General features: G+C 40.3%; 1 protein-coding gene across 3 annotated transcripts in view; it reads right to left on the reverse strand.

Annotated features, from left to right (window-relative positions):
- LOC148358841 (roundabout homolog 2) overlaps positions 1–24,519 on the reverse strand; it is a 199,556-nt gene that overhangs the window by 7,847 nt on the left and 167,190 nt on the right. Inside the window, exons 17-23 of one of the 3 annotated variants that reach the window (XM_088345220.1) lie at positions 17,239–17,281; positions 15,258–15,394; positions 15,057–15,190; positions 13,148–13,289; positions 11,096–11,228; positions 1,721–2,004; positions 1,515–1,631 (exon numbers count right to left, since the gene is read on the reverse strand). In XM_088345220.1, the coding sequence (XP_088201346.1) occupies positions 1,515–1,631; positions 1,721–2,004; positions 11,096–11,228; positions 13,148–13,289; positions 15,057–15,190; positions 15,258–15,394; positions 17,239–17,281 (990 nt within the window). Of the gene's footprint in view, positions 1–1,514; positions 1,632–1,720; positions 2,005–11,095; positions 11,229–13,147; positions 13,314–15,056; positions 15,191–15,257; positions 15,395–17,238; positions 17,282–24,519 lie in introns of all 3 variants that reach the window. The other 2 variants (XM_088345219.1, XM_088345218.1) reach the window with 2 other exon arrangements.

Raw genomic sequence — 24,519 nt, forward strand, 5'->3', positions numbered from 1 at the left:
TGACGCTTACTAGCCACCTACCCTGCGACTACCATTTGGTGGCAGCTCTGCGGCCATGTGGGTAATAAACACCTTGCTTAGATGTAAACTGGTTTTACGGGGGGAAACATAAACACGAGGGCCCGAGGGCAGGTGGAAGCAGATGGCGGCCCTAAGGCCACAGATGGCCTTTGTTTTTATTTAGCGCTAGAAACTTTCAATATCACCGACTTTATGCATACGATGTGGAATGTATATGTTTGAAGGGAATGCTCTTTACTTTTTAATCTGATCCGGTTTATGTGCTTGTTCTCATTTAAAGAGGATGAGCGTGACAATTACATTTTTAAAACATTAATACAGGGAGATAAAGCTCAGGCATTAAATGCCATTGGTGTATATTTTGATTGCTTCTTTTGAGGAAAGTTCAACGGAAACCGTAACGATTACTCTGGTAAAAAACTCAAGGGCATTTTTTTAGTGCTTTGGTGTAATATGAAAACCTAACAGAAGCTACTTAAACTAACTGCTCCACAATATCGTCAGCATTTGGCTGTCCAATGAATTCTCATTCAGAGGAAACTAAATTCGCACAACTGAATAAAAGTGCATATTAACACATTAGTCAAGTCAAGTGATGTTTATATGTAAAGCCTTAAAGACAACAGACTATTATGACACCATCCCCTGATCTAAAACCTAAATGAGGGCAAGGAAAAACTCAAAACCTCAGCGTGAGGAAAATAAAGAAACATTGAGAAGGGGCCGCACATGAGATAATCCCCCTTCCAGGATGACCTGGCAGCAATGGATGAAGCAAGGGCATCAGAAAACAATACACAGACATCATCAACATAAAATATAGGTCATTTATAAGCTATAAGTGTGTTTTTAAGCCTAGATTTCAACAGTTCCACTGGCGTCACGGATCGAATCTCAGAGAGCAGAGCATCCCACACCACCGGGATATTGAGTAGTATATTCCAGCACTAGAATATTTATTAGTCAGTATTTGTGCAAGTGGCTATATTGAACAACTGTGAGTTATAATTTTTAGATGGTCTTTAAAATATCAGAGTGTTTTTAAATACATTTCACTTTATTTAAGTTTAAAAAATAACAGTACTGTATACCGTAGCTACAGTATTTACATTATTTTTACCAATGCGTACTTTTACAGGGATTATTTAGTTCAGAGTGCAGAACACAATACATGATAAAAATCCTAGAAGCATCAAGACAGTAAAAGGTGAACCGTGTTCTAGTGAAGGATTACCTTCATCTTCACACCATTTTCTGCAGGGTGACAGAGTTACAATACTTCAATTATAGTTTCACAGGGACTTGAAACACATAGTAGGTCGTTCATATTTTTTTGCACTAACTACAGTAGACAATTATAAGCGCCGTCCTACATTTCATTGTCATGATGGCTCTGAAGAAAAGGCTAGCAGACGCTGATTCATCAGACAACAACAGAGCGACCCCCCAAAAACTGGAGCAAATTGAAGACAGCGCTAAAGAGCGCGTCATACCTGCTTGGCTGTGCAACTCCCGTACGAACGTTCCATCCTTGGGGAATTTATTCTTGTTTCTGCATCCGTGCTCCATAGCCGGGGGGCTCCATTCCCCGACTGCAGAAGAAGATTGTCCTGACAAGATAGCGTGGTTATCACCCCAGAGGATCGAGAAAACTGGGGAAAATAAACGCGACTTGATTTTTTGAGGTCCTCAGACTGACCTTTTCGGGGGCCGTCGCCCCTCAAGGTCTGCACCCAGCGGGCACCGCCGTGCTGCGCCTCGGCCATTCTTGCGAACAGGTCCGGGTTGGAATGGGAGATGTTGGAGTTCTGACGAGCCAGCAGGTCCACGTGCTGCGAGCAGGGACTGTAGGTGGGGTCAGGTGCGTCCCGTTGAGGTGAGGGCGTGGCCGAGTGGGAAAGCTGGAGGGCCGGGCAAGAGTCTTCTGTCAGGTAAGTTCTAGCGGGAAGAGGGGGGCACCAATCCTCGTCGTCATCGCCAGAGCTGCAAGACAAAGATGAGACACAATTGCCTGAGTGAGCATCATAAAAATTATCTTTAATGTTCAAGTAGCGAGGGCAGCACGGCGGCACAGTGGTTAGCGCTTGTTCTGAGGTTATGAGATCGAACCTCCTGTGTGGAGTTTGCATGTTCTCCCCGTGCTTGCGTGGGTTTCCTCCGGGCACTCCTGTTTCCTCCCAATTCCAAAACCATGCATGTTAGGTCAATTGGCCGGTCCAAATTGTCCCTAGGTGTGAATGAGCGAGCAAATTGTCTGTCCCTGTGTGCCCTGCGACTGGCTGGCAACCAGTTCAGGGTGTCCCCTGCCCACTGCCCAAAGATAGCTGGGATGGGCTCCAGCACCCCCGCGACCCTACTGAGGATAAGCGGTGCAGATAATGGATGGATGGGTTAAGTAGCGCAATATTGTCATCAAATAAGCTTTAGTTAAGGACAGCTTAGTAGCCTGTAGACCAGATGTAAGATCTTAAACCTGAGTCAGGGGCCAAACCAACCTGGGTTTCAGCCCAGGTCAGGCCTAAAACTTCAAACATCTTGCCGACGCTGAGGCGTTTTAAGGCCATGAGTAATTTTGGTGACGAGAGACCGCAGTCTACAAAAAAGCAAAACAAAAATAAAACAGAAATCGCTTCATCTCAACACATACCGTACTAAACTCTTGCAGTCTCCATTATCAATCAATCAATCATTGTTCTTTGTCTTTTTGCCTATCCCTCTCAAAGTGCTGCTAGAGATTTATCCATCCATCCATCCATTATCTGCACCGCTTATCCTCAGTAGGGTCGCGGGGGTGCTGGAGCCCATCCCAGGTGTCTTCGGGCAGTGGGCAGAGGACACCCTGAACTGGTTGCCAGCCAGTCGCAGGGCACACAGGGACGGAAAACTCACTCGCTCATTCACACCTAGCGACAATTTGGACCGACCAAATAAACTAACATGCATGTTTTTGGAATGTGGGAGGAAACCAGAATGCCTGGAAGAAACCCACGCAAGCACGGGGAGAACATGCAAACTCCACACAGGAAGTTCGATCTCATGACCTCAGAACTGTGCCGCACATGCCCCAACCACTGCGCCGCCGTGCTGCCCCTGCTAGAGATTCTTAAAGTAATGCTGCTGTGGTTTATTGTTCAATTTTAAACTTGTCAAAATGACGGATGGCCTTAAACTCTTAAAAAAATCTGTCAAAGTTGGGAAATTGTCCGTTAATGAAACCTCTGTAGACACAGACATATAAAAGATGTAAATGTTTAGACAGGATTTAATTTGTTATCATAAATTACCTCCCTTCCAATCGAGTCCTCACAAATAAAATATGAAATTTTGGGTTTACTTGGGGCTCGGTCCTGCAAATCAAGTTAATTGGTCGGACTCTGGCTGGGTCCAGCTTTAACACCTGCAGGGTTGGGTCCTGCTGGACTCGACTGTGGATACATTCTAAAAATAGCACACCAGTGCAGAGTCATTTTAATTTTCCAGTAAAACTATTTGTTTTTCATGGTTGATGGGGTCTATTTAACTCTACCTCAACAATTAACTTGGTAATAACATAGTAACAACATGATGAGCTGTTATTTTAGAATTTAACATCAAACTGGTAGCCCTTTGCAATAATTAGCAACAAAAATTGACCCCTGGTTTAAAATCATCTAACTCAAGCAATAGAAAATCTTACTGTAAGAGGAAAATACGTAGTCACAAAATGCTAATTGCATTTGTTTGCTTTTTGTTTTAACTCAGAAAAGTAAGATCACAAAAACGATCATATAAAAGAATAAGTTATACGATGAATATAGAAAATAAGATATTGCTGAAAAATACCACCTAATTTCCAATACCAATGTTAAATGTTTGAGTAGTCGTTGATTCTGATACCTGTTACTGATACCACGATTACATAAAATCCAGACTCAAATAATTCAGAATTTTAAAGAAATTCTGAGATATCTGCACAAAATATTTTCCAGCTTAAAATATAACGAAATTAGAGAATATCTTCATGTCACGGCGGTTGCCAATTGGCCCTGCCTGTTTGGCGCCAGCTGCGGCTCGTTGACTGATTGGCTTCCCTCCTATTTAGGCTCAGTGCTCTCACTCACCCTTTGTCAGTCCGTCAACAAACCTCTGCACCCGCAAGATGTGTGTTTTGACTCTGTCCAGCTTCCTGCTTGGGTATCCTGTCCGGTATCATTCCCATCTATCTCGTCCTTGTTTGATATCGATCTCAAATGTCTGGTATCGTTCCCGTCTATCTCGTCCTGCTTGTTATCGGACTCCAGTCTCCAGTGTCTGGTATCGATCCCCTCTGTCTCGCCCTGTCTGTTACCTTGCTACAAACTCCAGTATCAGGTATCGTCCCCGTCTATCTCGTCCTGTGTGATTTCGTACTCCAGTCACCAGTGTCTGTTATCGATCCCGTCAGTCTCGTTCTGTTTGATATCTGTCTCCAGTCTCCTGAATTGGATATCAATCCTGTCTGTCCCGTCCTGTCCGGTATTGACCCCATCTGTCCGGTATCAGCTCGTGTAACTGTCACGAGACGTGGTGGCGTGGAAGGGGACCGGACCAGAACGGAGGCAGGAGGCATGAAGGGAGAACTCAAATGCGTTGACGATCCATAAGTTTTATTTTACAAAATAAAAGTCGCCCAATACTCCGGGGCAAAACAGAACAATACCGAGTTCCTCCGGCACGAACTCAACAGGACAAGGCATAACAGACTAAAACAGGACAAAGCATAACAGACTAAAACAGGACAAGGCATAACAGACCGGGATTGTGAATAATGAGTAGTAAGTAATGAACCAGCACCCGCCAAACCCAAAATCCAGCCTTAAGTAGCAGAACAGCAATCAGCTGATCTGCTTCAGCTTGAGTTCGGGGGCGTGGCATACTGGTCGTCATGGCGACCGTGACAGATCCCCCCTCTTAAGGGACAGCTCCCGAGGTCCCAAAAAAAAAAGAAAAAATTACTACCTCGCGCCCCGGAATGTTGACGATCGCGATTGGGGCAACCCTGCTCCCTCCTCCGAACACGCAGGAACGGGGAGAGGCAGGCGCCATCTGCGTCGGGCGGATCGGAATCGGCGCTCGGCAGGGGGGGTCTGGTGGCCAACTGGACAGGGGATGACAGACAGGCAGAACCGACGAGAACAGGACAGGCAAAAACAGGACAGGCAAAAACAGGACAGGCCGATGCAGAAGTGGTGATTCAGACAGGACAGGCGGAATCAGAACAGACAAGACATGAGAGTCAAAATCAGAACCGGCAAAACAGGAGCAGCTGAGTCGGACTGGCACGCAGGCAGCGGAGTCGGACTGGCACGCAGGCAGCGGAGTCGGACTGGCACGCAGGGGAGTCGGACTGGCGGGCAGCGGAGTCGGACTGGCGGGCAGGGGAGTCGGACTGGCACGCAGGGGAGTCGGACTGGCACGCAGCGGAGTCGGACTGGCACGCAGCGGAGTCGGACTGGCACGCAGCGGAGTCGGACTGGCACGCAGCGGAGTCGGACTGGCACGCAGGGGAGTCGGACTGGCAGGCAGGGGAGTCGGACTGGCACGCAGGGGAGTCGGACTGGCACGCAGGGGAGTCGGACTGGCACGCAGGGGAGTCGGACTGGCACGCAGGGGAGTCGGACTGGCACGCAGGGGAGTCGGACTGGCACGCAGGGGAGTCGGACTGGCACGCAGGGGAGTCGGACTGGTACGCAGGGGAGTCGGACTGGCACGCAGCGGAGTCGGACTGGCAGGCAGCGGAGTCGGACTCGGCCCGACGGGCAGCGGAGTCGGCCCGACGGGCAGCAGAGTCGGAGTCGGCCCGACGGGCAGCAGAGTCGGAGTAGGCCTGACGGGCAGCGGAGTCGGAGTCGGACTTGCACGCAGGAGAGAGGGAATAGCAGGCAATCGGCACGGGAGTCGGGCAGGCAGGCGTCAATTCTTCCTGGGACCCCATTCGAGGCACAGCAAGGGCCACGACGGGCGGGGCCGTGGTTCGAACGGGCAGGGAAGGCCAACTCAGTAGGCGCCTGCCAAACTGCGCTCTCCAGCTCTCCCAAAGTCGCGCTGGGATCGTTCGCTGAGTTCAATTGTTGGCTGGTTCATTCTGTCACGAGACGTGGTGGCGTGGAAGGTGACCGGACCAGAACGGAGGCAGGAGGCATGAAGGGAGAACTCAAATGCGTTGACGATCCATAGATTTTATTTAATAAAATAAAAGTCGCCCAATACAGAACAATACAGAGTTCCTCCGGCACGAACTCAACAGGACAAGGCATAACAGACCGGGATTGTGAATAATGAGTAGTAAGTAATGAACCAGCACCCGCCAAACCCAAAATCCAGCCTTAAGTAGCAGAACAGCAATCAGCTGATCTGCTTCAGCTTGAGTTCGGGGGCGTGGCATACTGGTCGTCATGGCGACCGTGACAGTAACTGGTATCGATCTTGTCCGCCTCTGGCTTCCTGTTGTTCCACGCCAGACTTCTGCCTTACTTCTTCCGCCCAGCGATCGCCGGATCATTGGCGTTTGTGTCAACGTGCATGACTGTCCCATTTTCCGTAAAATAAAGCTTGCGTGAGAAACGTTACGCATCTGGGGCCTCCTCCTGTTCTGGTTCTGACACTTCATTGACTGCTAGAATCTAGTTTCTGTAAATTGGCCATGAAAGGGCAACGTATACTTGTTTCAGACATAGACGTACAATAAAAAAAATGGTGGTATCTAATCCCCAGGAAAAATATGTCACTTTACATCCAAAAATATAATATTAAAGAAAAAATACATAAAATATAGGTTATACGAGCGGGTCGGAATTTAGAACTTTTTTTAATCAAGGCCACCATCTCCTGGCTTAAGTCAACATTGCAGCCTCTGACAGCTCGTTTATGTTGCCAGTGCAGGTACGTGCATTTATTGAACATGCTCGAATTCTTGGGATTTGGATTGGCGTTTGGGCTTCACTTAAATCGGGCATCTTCCATTTGAACTCAGTTCTTTACACATACTTAATAACTTAAATGTTTTTACTTTTTTTAAGAACTGCTTAAACGACGTACCCCATCTTAAAGTATTTGACAGTGGTACATAAACTTACGAATGTCTACATAGGAAAATTTCAGATTACGAAGAAAATATTTGTCCCTAGTTACAAAGGTGTTTCAGGATACAAAAATAAAGTACAGTACGCGCTGCCATTCGCCGCTCCTGAAGTTCCACCTGGCAAACCGCTGAGTGTTTATCCTGGCATGCTCTTCGTGTCCCCTTCCCGCTCTGTAAACAGTCTACTGTATGGTACTGCTACAAAAAGTTAGGATTTGCTATGAACTCCATGAAAGACACACCGAAAAGTGTACAAGAGGGGAAGGCTATCGAAACAAAGCAAGAAATAATATAGAGGTACGAAGATGGGAAGCGCAAAAGAAAATGGCAATAATATACAGATCCTCAAAAAAAATTGCATATTATGACAAAGATAATCATTTTTCAAAGTAAAATGATAAAAATAAAACGTTCAAATATTTTAGATGAATTGCACACAAACTGAAATATTTCAGATTGTTTTTTTTAATATTAATGATTTTGGCAAACAGCTCATGGAAACCCAAAATTCCTATCTAAAAGAATTAGCATATTGTGAAAAGGTGCTCTAAACAAGCTACCGAACTAACCATCTGAGTCACCAAGTTAACTCTACAGACCTGCATTTGATTCCTGAGGCTGTTAAAAACGCCAGGCCTGGTTCATTACTCAAAACCGCATTCAAGGGTAAGACTGCTGACATGAGTGCTGTCCAGAAAGCCACCATTGACACCCTCGAGCAAGAGAGTAAGGCACAAAAATAAATATCTGAGCAAATAAACTGTTCACAGAATGCTATATTGAGACACCTCAGTGGGAAGTCTATGGGAAGAAAAAAGTGTGGAAGAAAACACTGCACAACCAGGAGAGGTGACGGGATCCTGGGGAAAATTGTGAAGAACGGACAATTCCAGACCTGGGACATTAAAAAGTCTGGAGTAGGAGCATTCAGAGGAAATGGGCTAGGCGCCACATCTCCAGGGTCAAGCCACTTTTGAATCAAAAAGGGCGTCAGAAACGGCTGGCAACAGTGAAGCAACACTGGACTGTTGCTCAGTGGAGCAAATTACTTTTTTCAGATGAAAGCAAATTTTGCACGTCCTTCAGAAATCAAGGTGCCAGAGTCTGGAAATGACAAAATGCCTGAAGTCAAGTGTCAAGTACCCACAGTCAATAATGGTCTCGGGAACTATGTCAGCTGTTGGCACTGGGTTTTTCTAAGGGCAGGGTCAATGCAGCAAGAGATTTTGGAGCACCTTATGCTTTCATCTGCTGAAATACTTTATGGAGCTGTAGATTTTATCTGTCAGCATGACCTGGCACCTGCTCACAGTGCCAAAACCACTGGTAAATGGTTTACTGACCATGGTGTTACTCAATTGGCCTGCCAACTCTCCTGACCTGAACCCCATAGAGAATATGTGGGATGATGTGAAGAGTATGTAGAGAGACACCAGACCCAACAGTGTGGATCAGCTTAAGGCCACTTGGCCTCAATTACACCTCAGCAGTGCCACAGATTGCCTCCATGCCACGTCGCAATGAAGCAGTCATTTCTACAAAAGGAATTCCGACCAAATACTGAGTGCATGACTGAACATAATGATTTGAAGGTTGAATTATTTTTAAATTAAAAAAAACTATTTGGTTGGACAATAGAAATAGGGATTTTTGTTTTTTTCCTTCCTATTTTAGCCAAATGAATCAATAATAAAAAGGTTGAACTACTTTAGTTGTGTGTGTAATGAATCTAAAATATATGAAAGTCTAATGTTTACCAGTACATTGATCGCCACGATAATTAAAAGAAATCAACAAGCTGTTCAGGAGCACAAAGAGGACCTTTCGACAAAGGAGGTGCAGGAATTTGAGGCGATCCGACACACAGCCATGCAGGAGGAGTACAGAGATGACAATGAGGAAGATGCAGCCATTATTCAACAGCCCATAACAAAGACATTTTTGAAAAATTCCACCAAGTCTCAGAATTCGTGGAAAGAAATCACCAAGGATAACTTTTGACAAGTTGGGCAATCGCTCATTATAATGACTCTATGTCTGCTTTTGACGATTCTTCAAAAATGCGAGTTGCAGACGTCATTGGATCCATTTTCCAGAAATGCGAGGGAAAAAACACTGCTGAGGACCAGTGAACTAAGAGGCCAGTTAAAAGGTAAATTCATATTTGTATTATTTCCTTTATTCTTTGTTTATTTATATTATGTGCCTCTTGTTCCATACTACGTTGCAGTAATCTAATTTTAAAATGTATTTGTTTCATGTCCTGCTGCTCTTTTATCCATCCATTCATTATCTGCACCGCTTATCCTCAGTAGGGACGCGGGGGTGCTGGAGCCCATGAACCGGAATTAACCTGACATGCATGTTTTTGGAATGTGGGAGGAAACCGGAGTGCCCTGAAGAAACCCACGCAAGCACGGGGAGAACATGCAGACTCCAAACAGGAAGGTTGGATCTCATGACCTCAGAACTGTGTCGCACACGCGCTAACCACTGCGCGGCAATGCTGCCCATGTTCTTATGATTTAAAAAAAAGATATACTTCTGCGGGGCTTGGAACGGATTAGCGCATTTATATTCAGAATAGAATAGAATACAGTGGGACCTCGCTACTTCGCGCTTCGACGTTCGCGGCTTCAGAGCTTTGCGGGCCTAAAAAATAATAATAATTTAATAACATATATATATATATATATATATATATATTTTTTTTTTTTTTTTGGAGCATTTTTGAAGGGGTGTCGCTACTTCGTGGTTCCACGTTCGAGGGTTCAGAGCTTGGCAGGTCTAAAAAATAATAATAATTAAACAAAAAAAAAAAACTTTTTTTTTTAAGGTGCGCCGCTATTTCGCGGATTTTCACTTATCGCGGGTGGTTTTGGTCCCCATTAACCGCGATAACCGAGGTCCCACTGTAGACCTTTATTGTCATTTATACAAAATGGGTTGAACATATTGTGACAACGAAATTGGGCGTGGCACTCCAGTTTTACATTTGACAGTGAGGATAAAAGAAAACAAGAAGATAATGGAGTCTCTACTTGTAAATGTTTCAGGTTACAAAGCTACTCCCAGAACCAATTAAATCCATAAGTAGAAGTACCGCTGTACTTAGTAGAGTTGAGCGCTCTCACGAGCAGCAGACCAAGTAAACTTGTTAAACCAGACAACACATGCCTACAGTTACTTTCACATCAAAATCCCAGAAGCACTTCTGTGACCAATATTTTTTTCGGCGCCAGCAGGCATAATTAAAAGTCGGGCATGTCGCCGCAAAAACGTAACCAGTTAATGCGCTCTGGCAGATCACGGTTAACGCCATCAGTAAAGACACGGCACGGTCAGAGCGGCCCTGCCTGTCCTGGCCGTTATTTCTGCAATCTGACATGTCAAAAGCAATTAGAGCAGATGCACTAAATTGCGGAAGCATGCAGCGCCGCCTGCAGACAACGTAGTGTGTTTATTCTCCAGGGCTAAGTCACACTAAAGTTTCCCTCTCGATAGAAAGATGATGGGACTAAAGTCTCATAAAGGAGTGTTAAATAAACATACAAAAATGCTTGGAATCTTTCAAGAACCGGAACAGAAGGAGAACCCAAATGCGTGACGTTTCTCACACAATCTTTTATTTTACGGGAAATGGGGCAGTCATGCACGTTAACACAAAACGCCAGTGATTCAGCGATTGCTGGGCGAAAGAAGAAAGAAGAAGTCTGGCATGGAACAACAGAAAGATATTAAGAAGTCGCCGCCTACACCCTTGCGACCATCTGCCTCGCAGAAAGAAAAAGAACAAGCCGCATTGTATTGTCAACGGCAGTATTTAAGACGTAGAAAAAAAAAATCGTGCTTTGTACTCAGGAATGCACAGTAGTTACTTTTGGCGTAATGCGCTACTTTTTAGGGTGAGTAATCTGGGGGTAATTTGAGTTACATTTTAAATGAAGTAATTATTTATTGTAAGTAATTCCATACCTGCACCGGTCCTCCTCGTCCTCTGGACGGCGTCCGTCCTGGCTGGTGGGTAGGGGAAGGGACAAAACGTCCACCCAGGTGAGAGGCGGTTGTGTGGCCACTGACCCGGCTGATCTCTGCTTGACCAGTTTCTCTATCGAGGGAACAAACATGACAACGTGCTTCAGTCAACCGTGCGGTCTATTCGACTTGGTTCAGCTGTCAGAGCATGAAGGACACTCATTAGGACTTTTTTTATGGCTTGAAGCACTCAAACTGATGGGAGACACGCTTAGACAAAAATAATTATGATATAATCGTTGTTTTTTTCTTCTTGTGAGTTCTATAATATCTCACTTTCATTATGCTAGATGGAGTACACTTCTAAAAATAATTTGTTGTTCCACTGGTAAGTAATTTCACTTTATTTTAAGCAGGGTTTTTCTTTACGATAGTTGAACTGATTTTAAGAAAATATAAAACAAAATACTTAAAAGGAGCAAAACAATGTGATAATATTGGTATATAGTTTAGCTTTATTTACTAAAAATTATTAATTACCCCACTCAACTCAACTTAATTTAAACAGCCACAACTGAGAACAAAGTGCTGTACACAAGTAAAATATAGCTAACAAAAAACCTTAAATAGACCATAAAATAATAAAAACGCTTAAAAAAGATAACAATTATAATATAATAAAACATGAACAAAGTCTCATGTTGGATCTAAAGCCAAGGAATTAGAAAAATGGAAAGTGCATCTTTATTATTGAATAGCACATATACCTATCTGACTGTTATCAGTGTAACAATGAAAGGATATGGCACGTTTTCTGAGAATGGAGCCTGCAGGAGTAAATGGGAAGGAATACGAATGGTCCTAGAATTGAGCCTTGTGGAACCCCATAAGACAGAGGAGTGGGGGAAGATTCAAAACCAGCAGGGTTTACGGCCATAGTCCTGCCAGTTAGATAAGACCTTAACCGACACAAAGCGCTACCAAAAATTAATTAAAAAAATAAATGATAATCATAGATTGTTAAGAAAGAAAAAAAGTCAAATACTCAAAACAGGTAAGTTTCTCATTTGTCCAAAAATGATTCTTGAAATAAAAAAAATAGAACTTTGTACAGATTTTTAAATCATTTTCATTTTATTATATTTGGGGGGAAAATTGATTTATATTAAATTAAATGATTTTTTTATTTTAATAAATATAATTCTAAAAAATAAATTGTAAAAATAAGAAAAACATTGCATATTTCATAATATACATTTTCAAAAATAAACTGTAAAAGAAAAAAATTATATCAGCAAAATAATTAAATTTTTACAAAAATTAATTCTTACAAATCGATTCCAAAATAAGATTCTTAATATAAGTACAATTTTCAAAATATATCCTAAAAGAAGAAAAACAATCATTTGAAATAAGGAAATATATCTTTCTCATTCTACCAAAAAACAATTAAAAATACATGAACAAAAGAAATCCCACAATATAAATTATTTTTAAAAATACATGGAAACAGAAAATAAACATCTTCAAAATAGGTATATTCTTTTCAAATTGACCTCAAACGATGATTATTTTACATATTTTACCACATTTTGCTGTTGATTGCAAATACATTCCATATAATGCGAGATCTTGGTCTAGGTTTCACTCAGCTATGATTAAAAAATGAAAACAAACAGGAAAAAAAAACATAATAAGATGGCATATTAGGCTCACACTAAAAAAATTAAGTGGACTAATATTTCAAGAAAAAAAGTATCAAAAATGAACATGAAAAAGAAATAAAGAATAATAAAAATCAAATTCATAAGAGCAAATTTGTAAAACCCTGTCCGAACTTTTTTAACACACTAGTTGCAAAACTGAGCTCATAGCCAGCGCAGTAGAATACATCGACTCAAGGACAAATTACTATTAGATGTGAAACTAACCCTCGTAAGCGTGTTCAGCTGGTTGCCATGGCAGCAGACCCGAAACCAATAGATACCGCAACCTTGATAAGACCTCCTCGTGCTCCAATGACTAAAGATGAGGAAAAAGCAATTCACTCACCGTTGCTCTTTCTGGAGTAGTGCAGTTTGGCGTATTCCGACGTGGAGTGGCTGGACTGGACGGTCCATTGGTCCAGGTCCTGTTCCAGGGCCGCAAGCCCACTGTTGGACAACACGTGGCTGCTGCTGTACGGGTCGGGCCCCTGCTTAAAAAGTATCCCCAAATTCTTAAACATGCAAAATGGAAGAAAAAAGAACATGGTTTGTGCATAAAATCTATATTTCATCGGTAAACTCTATTTATTTTCCAAGATAATGCATTTAAGACACTATGTCTTGTTTATGTCATCCTGAGCTGTGACGTCATCAAGGGGACCACCCTAGCAAGCCAGTCGCCATATTGTTTTACGTGTTAATTAGTCGAAGAGGTTACGAGCAATGGGCAGCACGGCGGCGCAGTGGTTAGCAGGTGTCCGGCACAGTTTAGAGGTCATAAGATCGAACCTCCTGTGTGGAGTTTGCATGTTTTCCCAGCGCTTTCCTCCCACATTCCAAAAACATGCATGTAATTGCAACATCCTTTGCCTGGTAATCCTGAAAGGGGGATACCACATGTGAGGTCCCTTCTCAAGCTTTCTTCATTTTCCTCATGTTGAGGTTTTTGAGTTTTTTCTTGTCCTCATGTTGAGGTTTTTGAGTTTTTCCTTGCCCTCATGTTGTTTCCAGATTAGGGGATGGTATCATGATAGTCTGAAATAATAGTCTGTGCAATAACCTGTGCAGTCCTTTGAGACTCTTTGTGATTAAGGGCTATACAAATAAAAATGACTTGACTTGACATGTCAGGTGTTAGGAATTAAATATTAAAAATGTACCGTTTACCAAATTGTTTGAATTAGTTATCTGACTCCATTAACCAAACACAACCTTCTCCTAACAATGCGTGCTCGTTTCTTGATGTGAAAAGATGGACAAGAGACCGGCATTTCCACACGGGGGCAGATTTAATTTCTTAAATAATTTAACTAAGTGAACTCCATCGAATTAGCCGAATTACTGTCGCTCGAGTCTCCGTCAAGCCTCTTCTTCTCTATTCTCCCTCGATCTTCTGCCTTTCTCGATCTTCTGAAGTTCTTCTCCCGGCCCACGTTTTTTTTCCCACAAGCTGGTGTGCCGGCTCCTCCCATGGGTGGGCCAGAGAATCTCCACGTGGGCTCCACCTCCTCACCTCGATGTCTGGACCCCGAGCGTTCCTGCGTCACAAAGGCCCCTCTTGCGTCGGGAAGCGCTGATTATCATATCAGCCCTTCGTCCCAGTTCCTGCTGTTTTCTGTAAACATCATCCTCCACTAGGTTGCAATGACCTGCCCCACAGTCCAGCCAGTGAATGTCTTTTAAATGTAATTCGTATTTGATCGTACAAAATCCCTTATAGTTAAATGTATAAAATCCTTCACAGGTTAATTGGCCGGTCCAAATTGTCCCTAGGTGTGAATGAGCGAGCGAATTGTCTGTCCCTGTGTGCCCTGCGACTGGCTGGCAACAAGTTCAGGGTGTCCCCTGCCCACTGCCCGAAGATAGCTGGGATGGGCTCCAGCACCCACGCGACCTTACTGAGGATAAGCGGTGCAGACAATGGATGGATGGGTTACGAGCGATTCAGACAAAGTTTTGGTAGTTTTGTGGAGAATGTCTAGCTGTTGTGTTGCAGGTGGATGCCGTAATAGTACAACAAAGGGCAAAACCAAGGAGGATGCTTAAGACCTGGGTATTAAATGCACAGTCCACTATTGGAATCACAATTTGAAAGGGTTGTGTTGCTTCAATGACTTCACAGCTCTCCAGCAAACAAGCCAGACTAAATTTCTCGATTCCCCCGGCGAGTGGAATATTTTGCAACATGTTTACATAATTCTGGGGAGAAACACAACATGTTCTGTTCCTAATTGAACAAAAAAAAAGCGCTTTACCTTAAAGGAGGCGCTGGAGTAGGTGTCGTAATAGCTCATTAGGTCCTCCTCGGCTGCGTTGATGGTGCTATAGATGGGACTGTCTCTAGTCGCCAAATTGTGCTTCTCGGAATGGTAGCCGGCCATACCGACAGCTGAGCAGAAATGCGGAACGTCGAGCAGAAATGTTTAAAAAGAATGTTGAATGGCGTGCTTTCTTACCGTTGTAATATTTTTCGGAGTCAAGTTTGCCGGAGCAGCAGCTGAGGGAATCTTTGCTGCTGTGGATCAGGTTGGGAGTGGGCCATGAGTCGGCCAGCCACGGAAAGGTGCCCGTGGTTGATCCCAACATGCCTGGCCTAGGAGATAGAAATAGAAGTTAATACAGGCAACAACACATTCACAATAAAAAAAATATACAATACAATGCAATGAGACTCAAATAAATGCTAAAAATATACTACTACTTTTTCGATTATTTTGATTTATTCTATCTATCTACCCTGGTCATATCCCTCGAGAGGGGTGACCGACAGCAAGACATACACATAATCAAAAACAAAGAAAATAAAAAAGGGGAAAAGTAGCAAAAGACACACATTTTGATTCATTAGTGGGACAAAATTAAGGTCGTATTAAAAAATAATACTTCAAATGAGAAAAAAATCAAAAGGAGACAAAATAATCCACCATACAATAAAATGAATACAAATTTTGACAAATATAGTATAGCACTATTTTTCCGTTCTAAAAATGAGAAAACAAAATCACATCAAGGAAGTGAAATATACGGTACAATCAAAATGAATGAGAAAAAATGTAAAAGATATTGTACTCTATTCTTAATCATTTTACATTTTTACATGTTACTAGGACTAAATTAAGATTATCCTGACAGGTGACAAAAATACTTAAATGAGAAAAAATTCACAATAAAAAATATACCCACAAATATACAATACAATCAAAATTGAGAAAAACAATGTTAATATAAAACTACTTTTTCAATCATTTCATTTTTTAGTAGGAATAAATTAAGCTTCCAGAAATCAGACGAAAAGTACTCAATGGGAAAAATCTATAATAAGACAATAAAATGTATAAAAAAGTACAAATAAAAGACTTACTCAAAAAATAAAATAGCACGATTCTATTTTTATAGAGTACGGTACCTCAAAAGAGAAAAGAAAATCACAATAAGAAAATAAAATGTTTAGTACAATAAAATAATGAAAAAATGTTAAAAATATAGAGCGATTTTTTAATTTAATCCTGGAATGGGAAACTTCTCTTAAAATGTGAAAACGTATCATGATTATCAAAAAAAAAAAGAAATAATACCATAAGAATGATTACATTTTTAATTATTTCTAAGATAAAATTAAGATTATCCTGTGACAAAAGAAAATATCACAAAATAAATTACAAAATACAAAAAAAACTATTGCAAATGTCAACTATATTTCTATATATTTAAATAGCTTTGTTTTTTTAGCTGTTACTAGAACTAAATCAATACTATTGTGATATGACGCAAAAATATTACAAATATAGAACATTCTGAATTATGCAATACTTCAAAATGAGCAAACATTTCTTATATTACTAAAATATAATTGTTTATTTGCTCATTGTGGAGCTTTAATTTAACTTGAAAGACAAGGCTAAAATATAGTAATAATTGGCTCTTTTAGCTATATCTGTCTTATGTTACTGAGAACAGGAGAGGACAACAAAAAGGAATTCAATCGGGCTAAATATGCCAAAATTATGTGCCAACGGGTAACTTATATAGTTGTTTGATTTTTATGTATTTCTTTTGAATAAATTGAATTTTTCTTCAATTTAGGTATTACGTTTTTAACGATATAGAAACATACATTATTAGTGCAACAAAAAAGAAAAATACAATGAGCGAAATAGTTCGGCTGATATTAATAAAGATATTTTATACTGTATTCTATAAACTAATATTTAAGTATGAGAAAGTAGGTAAACATAAGAAAATCAATGCTAAAATAACCAATATATATATATATATATATATATATATATATATATATATTTTTTTTTTATTTTTTTTTTTTCCATTATCAATAATTATTTTCATGTGCTTCATGTTTTGATATTGATAAATTCATCAACAAGTATTGAAGAGTAACAAAAAGTAAAGGTAAATACATTTTAAAGTATATTTTTTTACCCTCCATTGATCACTCCGGCTCCTTCACCATGAGCGAAGCCAACTGTAGGAGAAACAAAGCAAGATCAATACATTTTGCATCGAAAACAAGTCAGGTTATTAAAACAATTCAACTTGAGGGGAACGTTAGTATAATGTCGATACAAGCAGCGTGTTGGCACATTTGGGTGCCGGATCTTGATCAATAAAAGTTTGTGAAATGGTCTAACTGTCAACCTGTTTCAAATACATTAAAAACCAAAAGCTGAATACATTTCAGCAACTGAAATAACTATTCTTTTAGTTTGTTTTTCAGCTCTAATGAGGAACTGATCAAATGCTAGAAGGAAAAAGTATATTTCCTAGCATCAATCGGGTGGGTTTGTGCACCAATAAATTAAAATTCTCATTGTGGTTGAGTCTGGGTTCATGCTATCTCACAAAAACCAACACTCGAGTCAGAAGACATCCAGCCCTTTGCACGACACAGGAGATCTAATAACAACTTGTTGTTTGCAAGAAAATGTTTGCTTACGTCTCGGTTCATTTTGAACGATCAGAAACGACACCTGAAGTCGCACTAATCCTCCAAAATGAAAATTCTCATATTTCAGAGGTTGAGCCAGAGTTCACTTCTGCAGGATTTACACTGCGTGGCTCAAAATATGAGAAAAAAAACCTACATTGAAAATAAAGCTGTTGCCTGGACTACTAAACAATATATCTTCTTGATGATTCCTGCAAGGTGCAAAATGAAGCACAATAAAATAGGAACTAAGAAACGAGAAAACTTTATTACATACGGGAAACAAATAAAAGAAAACCAAGAAAAAACATATAAAAAACAAGGAATGAGAAATCAGCGCTACCAAATATTGGAATCACTACTGACACTACCCTTTGTTTTAGAGTATCTGTACTCTCTAATGGACGGTTGACAATTAATAATAATAATAATAATAATTTCCTTGAAACTCAAAAAAGAAAAATATTATTTTGTTATCAACTTTATAAGAAAGGAAGGAAATTTTATGTACCAATAAGTATAAATGACTTCTTAGGGGTTGGGTACTGGTTTGATTAAAAAAACAATTAAAAAAAAAGCTCTCAAAATAAAATACATAAAGGCAAACAAGTAAACAATAAAACAATTAAAAATAATAACAACAGCAAATAGAATCATAAAAAGAAAATGGAGGGAAAAAATCACAACACCAAAACACAAAATGAGTAATAAAATACCCAAACAAACAATTACTTTGAGAATACTGCGTTCTTAAAAAAGATAAAAATCACACAAATCAATATAAACAAATTTAAACAAGAATAGGATTGAAAAACCCACATGAAATACTGTAATCTCCAAAATAAAAAACAGAAGAGAAAAATAAAATAGAACAAAACACAAACAAAATAGAGTAACAAAATACATGAAGAAACATTTATAAGTACCAATGCCTCAAAACTATCATACAACTCGGAATAACAAGTGTAAAGTATTTGTTTGGTCAGAGTTCCGTTTCGCAATGTCAGAAAATGATCAAACAATGTCAAAATATGTGGAATAAATTCCTCTGTTTTAGGTCAATCACATGGATATGGTATCTGATTAATATTGTTGGAATGTGAGTTTGGGGAGGGGGATTTTATTTTGCATTTGCGTGTGAAAGGTTGCCGTGACAACTCCGCCACAGGGGGTCCGCCCCTCCCAGGAGACTGGAAACCAGAGCTCGTCCACGTCTCACCTCGCAAGGGCAGTCTAAATTTGGCCAGCAAGAAGGCAAGAGAGCATATCGTAAGACGAAGAACTGGACCATAACCCTGGCCGGTCCTGACCAAGTCTCAGCTGAACAAGCAGCCAGATAACCTTGCCATACCACCGGCAAGCTTGATCAAACTAGCGGCCAAACCGGTGGGACATAGCCAGCGACCTCAAAGAAGCCTCAAGCCACCAGCAGTGAACCTCTGCCTCAACACCCTCTATCCTGTGGTCCTCGTCCCAACCGGCTCCCAAGCCTACCAGGATTGCTCATCGCTCTACAGCCGAGAATATAAAGACTGGGCCGTCATCGTCATGGAAGAAGAACTTCGCAGAATATCTCATTGTTTCTAGGTATTGGTGTGACCTAAATGGAGGAACTCTATCAAAATACAATAACGTAAAATTCGATCAAACATTGTTGACTATCCAAATGGTGCTAGTTTAAGTTCTCAACTTCTAGTTGTCTTTGTTTTATTTTCTTTTTATTTTTTTTGTTCTAATTGAGCTTCTTCAATAGATGATTAGTAAAAGAAAAGTTCATATATCCAAGAGTGTGTGTGTCTTGATTGAAGTATATTGAACTATCAAAACGGTAAAAAGAATTCACCTAAAGTGTGTGTAGCCACCCTTCAGAATAACTAAACAAGATTTTTCACCTGTTTTCCTGACATAATGATCCAAAACGTACGTGGTGCTCCAAAAAGGCAAGACAGGTTTTGAAAAGAACAAAATTCGGCCCTTTAATTCAATTGGTTAAAAAACTGTTAGCTAGAATAATTTATTTACCACCCATTTTAGCGACAAAAGCAAAAAAAAAAAAAACAAGTAAATAATATGACAATGAAAAAATATAAAACAATCAGCACATCAAATTAAAAAAATGGTAAATGAAAAACAAACATTAATAAAATATGACTAAAATGCACTAATAAACAGATCCTTTATAAATATAACGCTATTCAAAAATACACACAAAAGACCTACACAAAAAAAGAGACCAAAAACATAGAAATAAAACAACACAAAAGCCCTGGGAAACAATAATAGTTATAACAAATGCATCAAGAAATGATCGCCCTTACTGTATGCGTTAGCATCAGACTACTTGTTGGTCAGTGTCAGCCATCTTGCAGCGGTCATTTATCAGGATAAGGAAACAATGCGCATTCACTGTTCTGCTTAGCGATGCATGAATTTTCGATCAATATCAGCTGGACTGCCATTGTTTTTCACAAATAGGAGAAATGGTTTTTAATACCACGGCCACCTAAAAAATAATGGCATTGTGCAAAATGCTGTCTATGCAATATACTTTCTTCCTCTTCATTAAGCGGAGCCTCTCCAAAGCTGAGGCGCCACTTTACAGTTATACCTCTATATACAAGCACCTCTAGACATGAAAATTTGGATGTCCAAGATTTATTTGAAGCACAAATTGTACTCGAAATCCATGTTATGAGCATTCCCAGAGGCTACCTCCAGAGACCGCCAGAGACTGCATAGACGAGGGGGATACAGTGTTCTCGTTTACCCGCGTCCCTGCGTCCTAGACGCAACATTTTTGCTGGGGACGCATAGTGTCAAATCAAAGTGCGTCCCCGGGATGCCACTTTTTTGACACCAAATTGTCATTATTACCCGATTACTTTTATTTTTACCAAAGATTTACTGCACTCCAAACTTTGCGTCAGGCAGATCCGCCATTGTTGTTTTGGTCTCGCGGTTCGAGTTTTCGTCTGCACGGCGATCTCGGCAAACGAGATCTCGTTGCTTCGAGATTACGTCATTCTTGTGGTGCTTGTCGTTGAGTGAAGGTTAGGTATGCATACCTGTCAACATGTAGGTTTTTGCCATACAAAGTACGTTTATTGTGGATTTTAAGACGTGTACGACGTGCAAGAAAAACGCAATTTTGTCAATGATGGGTACCATCCGGTATACACCGACTATCACGAAAACGGCAAATCAATCAAGTCAAACGAGTTCGAGTTGTGTAGTGAAAGTCCGTCTCTTTTCAGAGAACCGGCTTTTTCGGCTCAACTCATCAAAGAGAGCCGGTTCTCAAACGGCTTACTTGCTTTGATGCATTATATTACAAATTATTATGTCGTATAAAGAAGTTAAGAAAAAAAGGAAGTATAAAAGGAGAAAATGAAAAAAAGACAAGTTTGAGGTTATCCCTTTAATCAGTATATTACCAACAATAATTTAATGCAGAAAATGAATTCATAATTTGAATAAGAAAATGTATTATTCTACTTAATTATATTTGCATGTATTTTTTCCTTCTACAATGAACGTCCAAGCAACTTTATTTTTTAACTTTTTTTATAATAAACCCCATTCATGTCGAGCAACTCGGTGTCTCACAACAAAATGTTCATTAACAATATATATGATATAAGGAAACACAAATACAATATAATTGTTAAACTACATAAATAAACACGTTTGAAAAAAAAAAATATGGTGTAAGAGTTTTTTGTATTTTGTAAGGGAAAATACGACAGTTTGTAAGGGCATGGAGCCCTGGAGCGCAACAGGTATGAGTATGCCTCCAAAAAAAACAATTAGTATTAGGTGAAAATCAACACAAAATTGGTAATTTCTTTAGTGTCAGTAATAAGACGAAAGTGATAACAACGGCAATAATTCCAGCATGAAAAAACGGCGGAGAAATTCTTCGGAAGATCGCGGAGATAAGGAAAAAACGTGTGTTGAAGCAAACTATACGACAAAAGAAAATAAACAAAAGAATATAGATTAATATAATTATTTCAGCAATATCATTTTGTATAATGTAAACTATTGTTGTGAACTGAAAAATCTTGAAGTGATAACTGATTTGTATTACCAATAAACTGTGATGATTAAAACTGAATGGATATATAGATTTTTATTATATATTTGTCGCCGATTTACAATTTCAACCACGATAACACTAAATTTTGGGGACCCATAGATTTCTGTTGGGACCCATCGATTTGGTAAAATGAACACTGGGGATATCAACGGACTTGTCATGCAGGAGCACCAACGGGAACTGACAACAGAAAAGTTGAAAGAACTACAGACGATGCGACGTAGGTAGGTGTTGCAAAAGAACAGCAGTGAAGAGGAGGACGAGCCAGAGAAGGTGAAGTCTACAAAGGAGATTAGAGAGCTGTTGGCTAAGTGGGAGGAAGTTGCAGCTTTTGTGGAAAAGAAACATCTCGAAAAAGTGGCAACTGGTCGTGCTACAGCTTTTTCTTGACATTTGTGTAACATTTTGAAGGGGAGGCAGACAAGAATCTCCTTGGAGACATTTTTAGAAGTGGAAGTGTTGCAAACGGGGCGGCAGTAGCTCAGGAGGTAGAGCGCTCGTTTTGGGATCAAGGGATCCCAGTTTGAATCCCGGCTTGTCCGTGTTACATGTCGAAGTGTCCTTGGGTAAGACACTGAACCCCTAATACCCCCAATAAGCAGGTTAGCGTCTTACGTGGCTGCAAGGCCGCTATTGGGAAATGCGCACATTGTAAAGCGCTTTGGGAAGTCATTGACTTGAAAAGCGCTATATAAATGCAGATCATTTCATTTTCATTTCAAATCCAGCTAACAAGGAAAAAGCAAGTAAACAAGTAAAGAAAATAGGTAAAAGAAAAAAAACACAAAATTGTGCTGTAAATATTTGTGTTTACATTCTTTTTTTTTTTTAATTGTTTTATTGTTACTGTTTACCTGACTTGTTTACCTGACTGCCCATTTTGCACATCTGGTTAGCTGCTCCTCTTGCACTATTTGCGCTACTGTAAAATACTATACATAGCCATAATTATTTAGTATATTATTAGTACTCAATACTCCAACTCAATACAACATTTTATTTATATCTGTACATTCAAGGAAACTGTGCGGCTCAGATGTATCGACATTTCGTTCTGTATACACGTGTACTAGAATGACAATAAAGTAGATCTGAATCTGAATTTAAAGTTACAGTAACTTTAATTTAACTGTGTAGTAAGTGCTTACGTTTCATCAACAGTCCACTGCTCCCGCCCCGCACGTCCACATCTGTTAGGTGTGTCACGGCGCCCAATTGGCCCCGCCCGTATGGCACCAGCTGCGGCTCGTTGAGAGATTGGCTTTCCATCTATATTAAGCTCAGCGCTCTCACGCTTCCTTTGTCAGCCCGTCAACGAACCTCTGCCCCGCAAGACGTGGGTTTGGACTCGGTCCTGTCCCTGTTGGTATTTCCTGTACGGTATTGTTCCCGTTTATTTTGTCCTGTTTAATATCGGTTTTCAGTTGAGTTTCCGCCCCTTTTTGTCCTGTTTATTATTTTCTCCAGTTTTCGTTACCGTCTAGTTTGTCCTGTATATTTTCGATATCCTGATTCATTATCTATCCTGTCTGTCCCATCCTGTCCGGTATCGACCCCATCTGTCCGATATCAACTCGGGCAATTGGAATCGATCTCGTCGGTCTCTGGCTTCCTGTCTTTCCACGCCAGACCGCTGCCTAACGTGCATGACTCCCCATTTACCGTAAAATAAAAGGCTTGTGTGAGAAAGTCATGCGTTTGGGTCCTGATCCTGTTCTGGTTCATGACAAGATGGACTTCCTCCATTGAAAGTGCACATTATAAGCTCACATTTTATCTTGTTAATACCATCTTATTTATCTTGTTACTGTATGTTAATATTTGATTACTTTTAAAATGTGTTTTTAGTGATCAGGGAGTTAGGTTTTATAGCTATTAGCTGTAGCGTTAACTTGGAAAAGAGGTAAGCTCTTTGGACGATCCCAAACCCAACCCAAAATCCAAAATGTTAATCATGACGTTCGGTTTCAGGACGGGTTTCTCTCTCACTGACTTTTTTTTAAACCCCTGAACGTTCCTGTAAAATTCGCATCAAATCCCAATCCAAGACGTACCCAAAAATAATGGAATACTGTTCTTGAACCATTTGGAAAATTTGAACAGTTATGGTCTCTTTTGAAAAGGTAAGACTCTGAAGTTTTGTCCCAAACTGAAATATTCGCTGCAAGGGTTACTAACATTGAGTAATCCGAGTTGGAACACACATAAACAGAAAGTTTTTATCTCTTTATATTTTTTTTTTTTGCAAATAAATTCCTGTAGATGAGTGTAGCATGGGCATCTTAGCTGGAAAAGAGTTGAGACAATAGCTTGAAGCCTCGCCTGGTACCTTGTCAATTTTATCACAATCCGAAAAACTAAACATTGTATTTGACACATTTTTCAAAGGGTAAGTGTTTCCAAGAGTGGCCATTTGGAAACAACCAGGTTTCAGCACAGAAACATTTGCAAATGTGTATATTACTTTGGCTTATTTTGTTAATAATTTTGTGAAAGCGATGAAAATGTTTGACTTCTTTTTCCAGAAGCCAATCAATGATTGTGCACACTTGCACATAATATCGGTGCCTGAAAATGAATCACGAATTGCGTTGTGCACGTTTATTTTCGGCACTGATTTTAAATACATCCCCGGAAAATGGCATAACATTATGTTGGGAATTTTATTGGCTAACCA

The sequence above is a fragment of the Urocampus carinirostris genome, chromosome 10 (genome assembly GCF_059441175.1).
Source record: "Urocampus carinirostris isolate Australia breed hairy pipefish chromosome 10, RoL_Ucar_1.0, whole genome shotgun sequence".
Lineage (NCBI taxonomy): Eukaryota > Metazoa > Chordata > Actinopteri > Syngnathiformes > Syngnathidae > Urocampus > Urocampus carinirostris.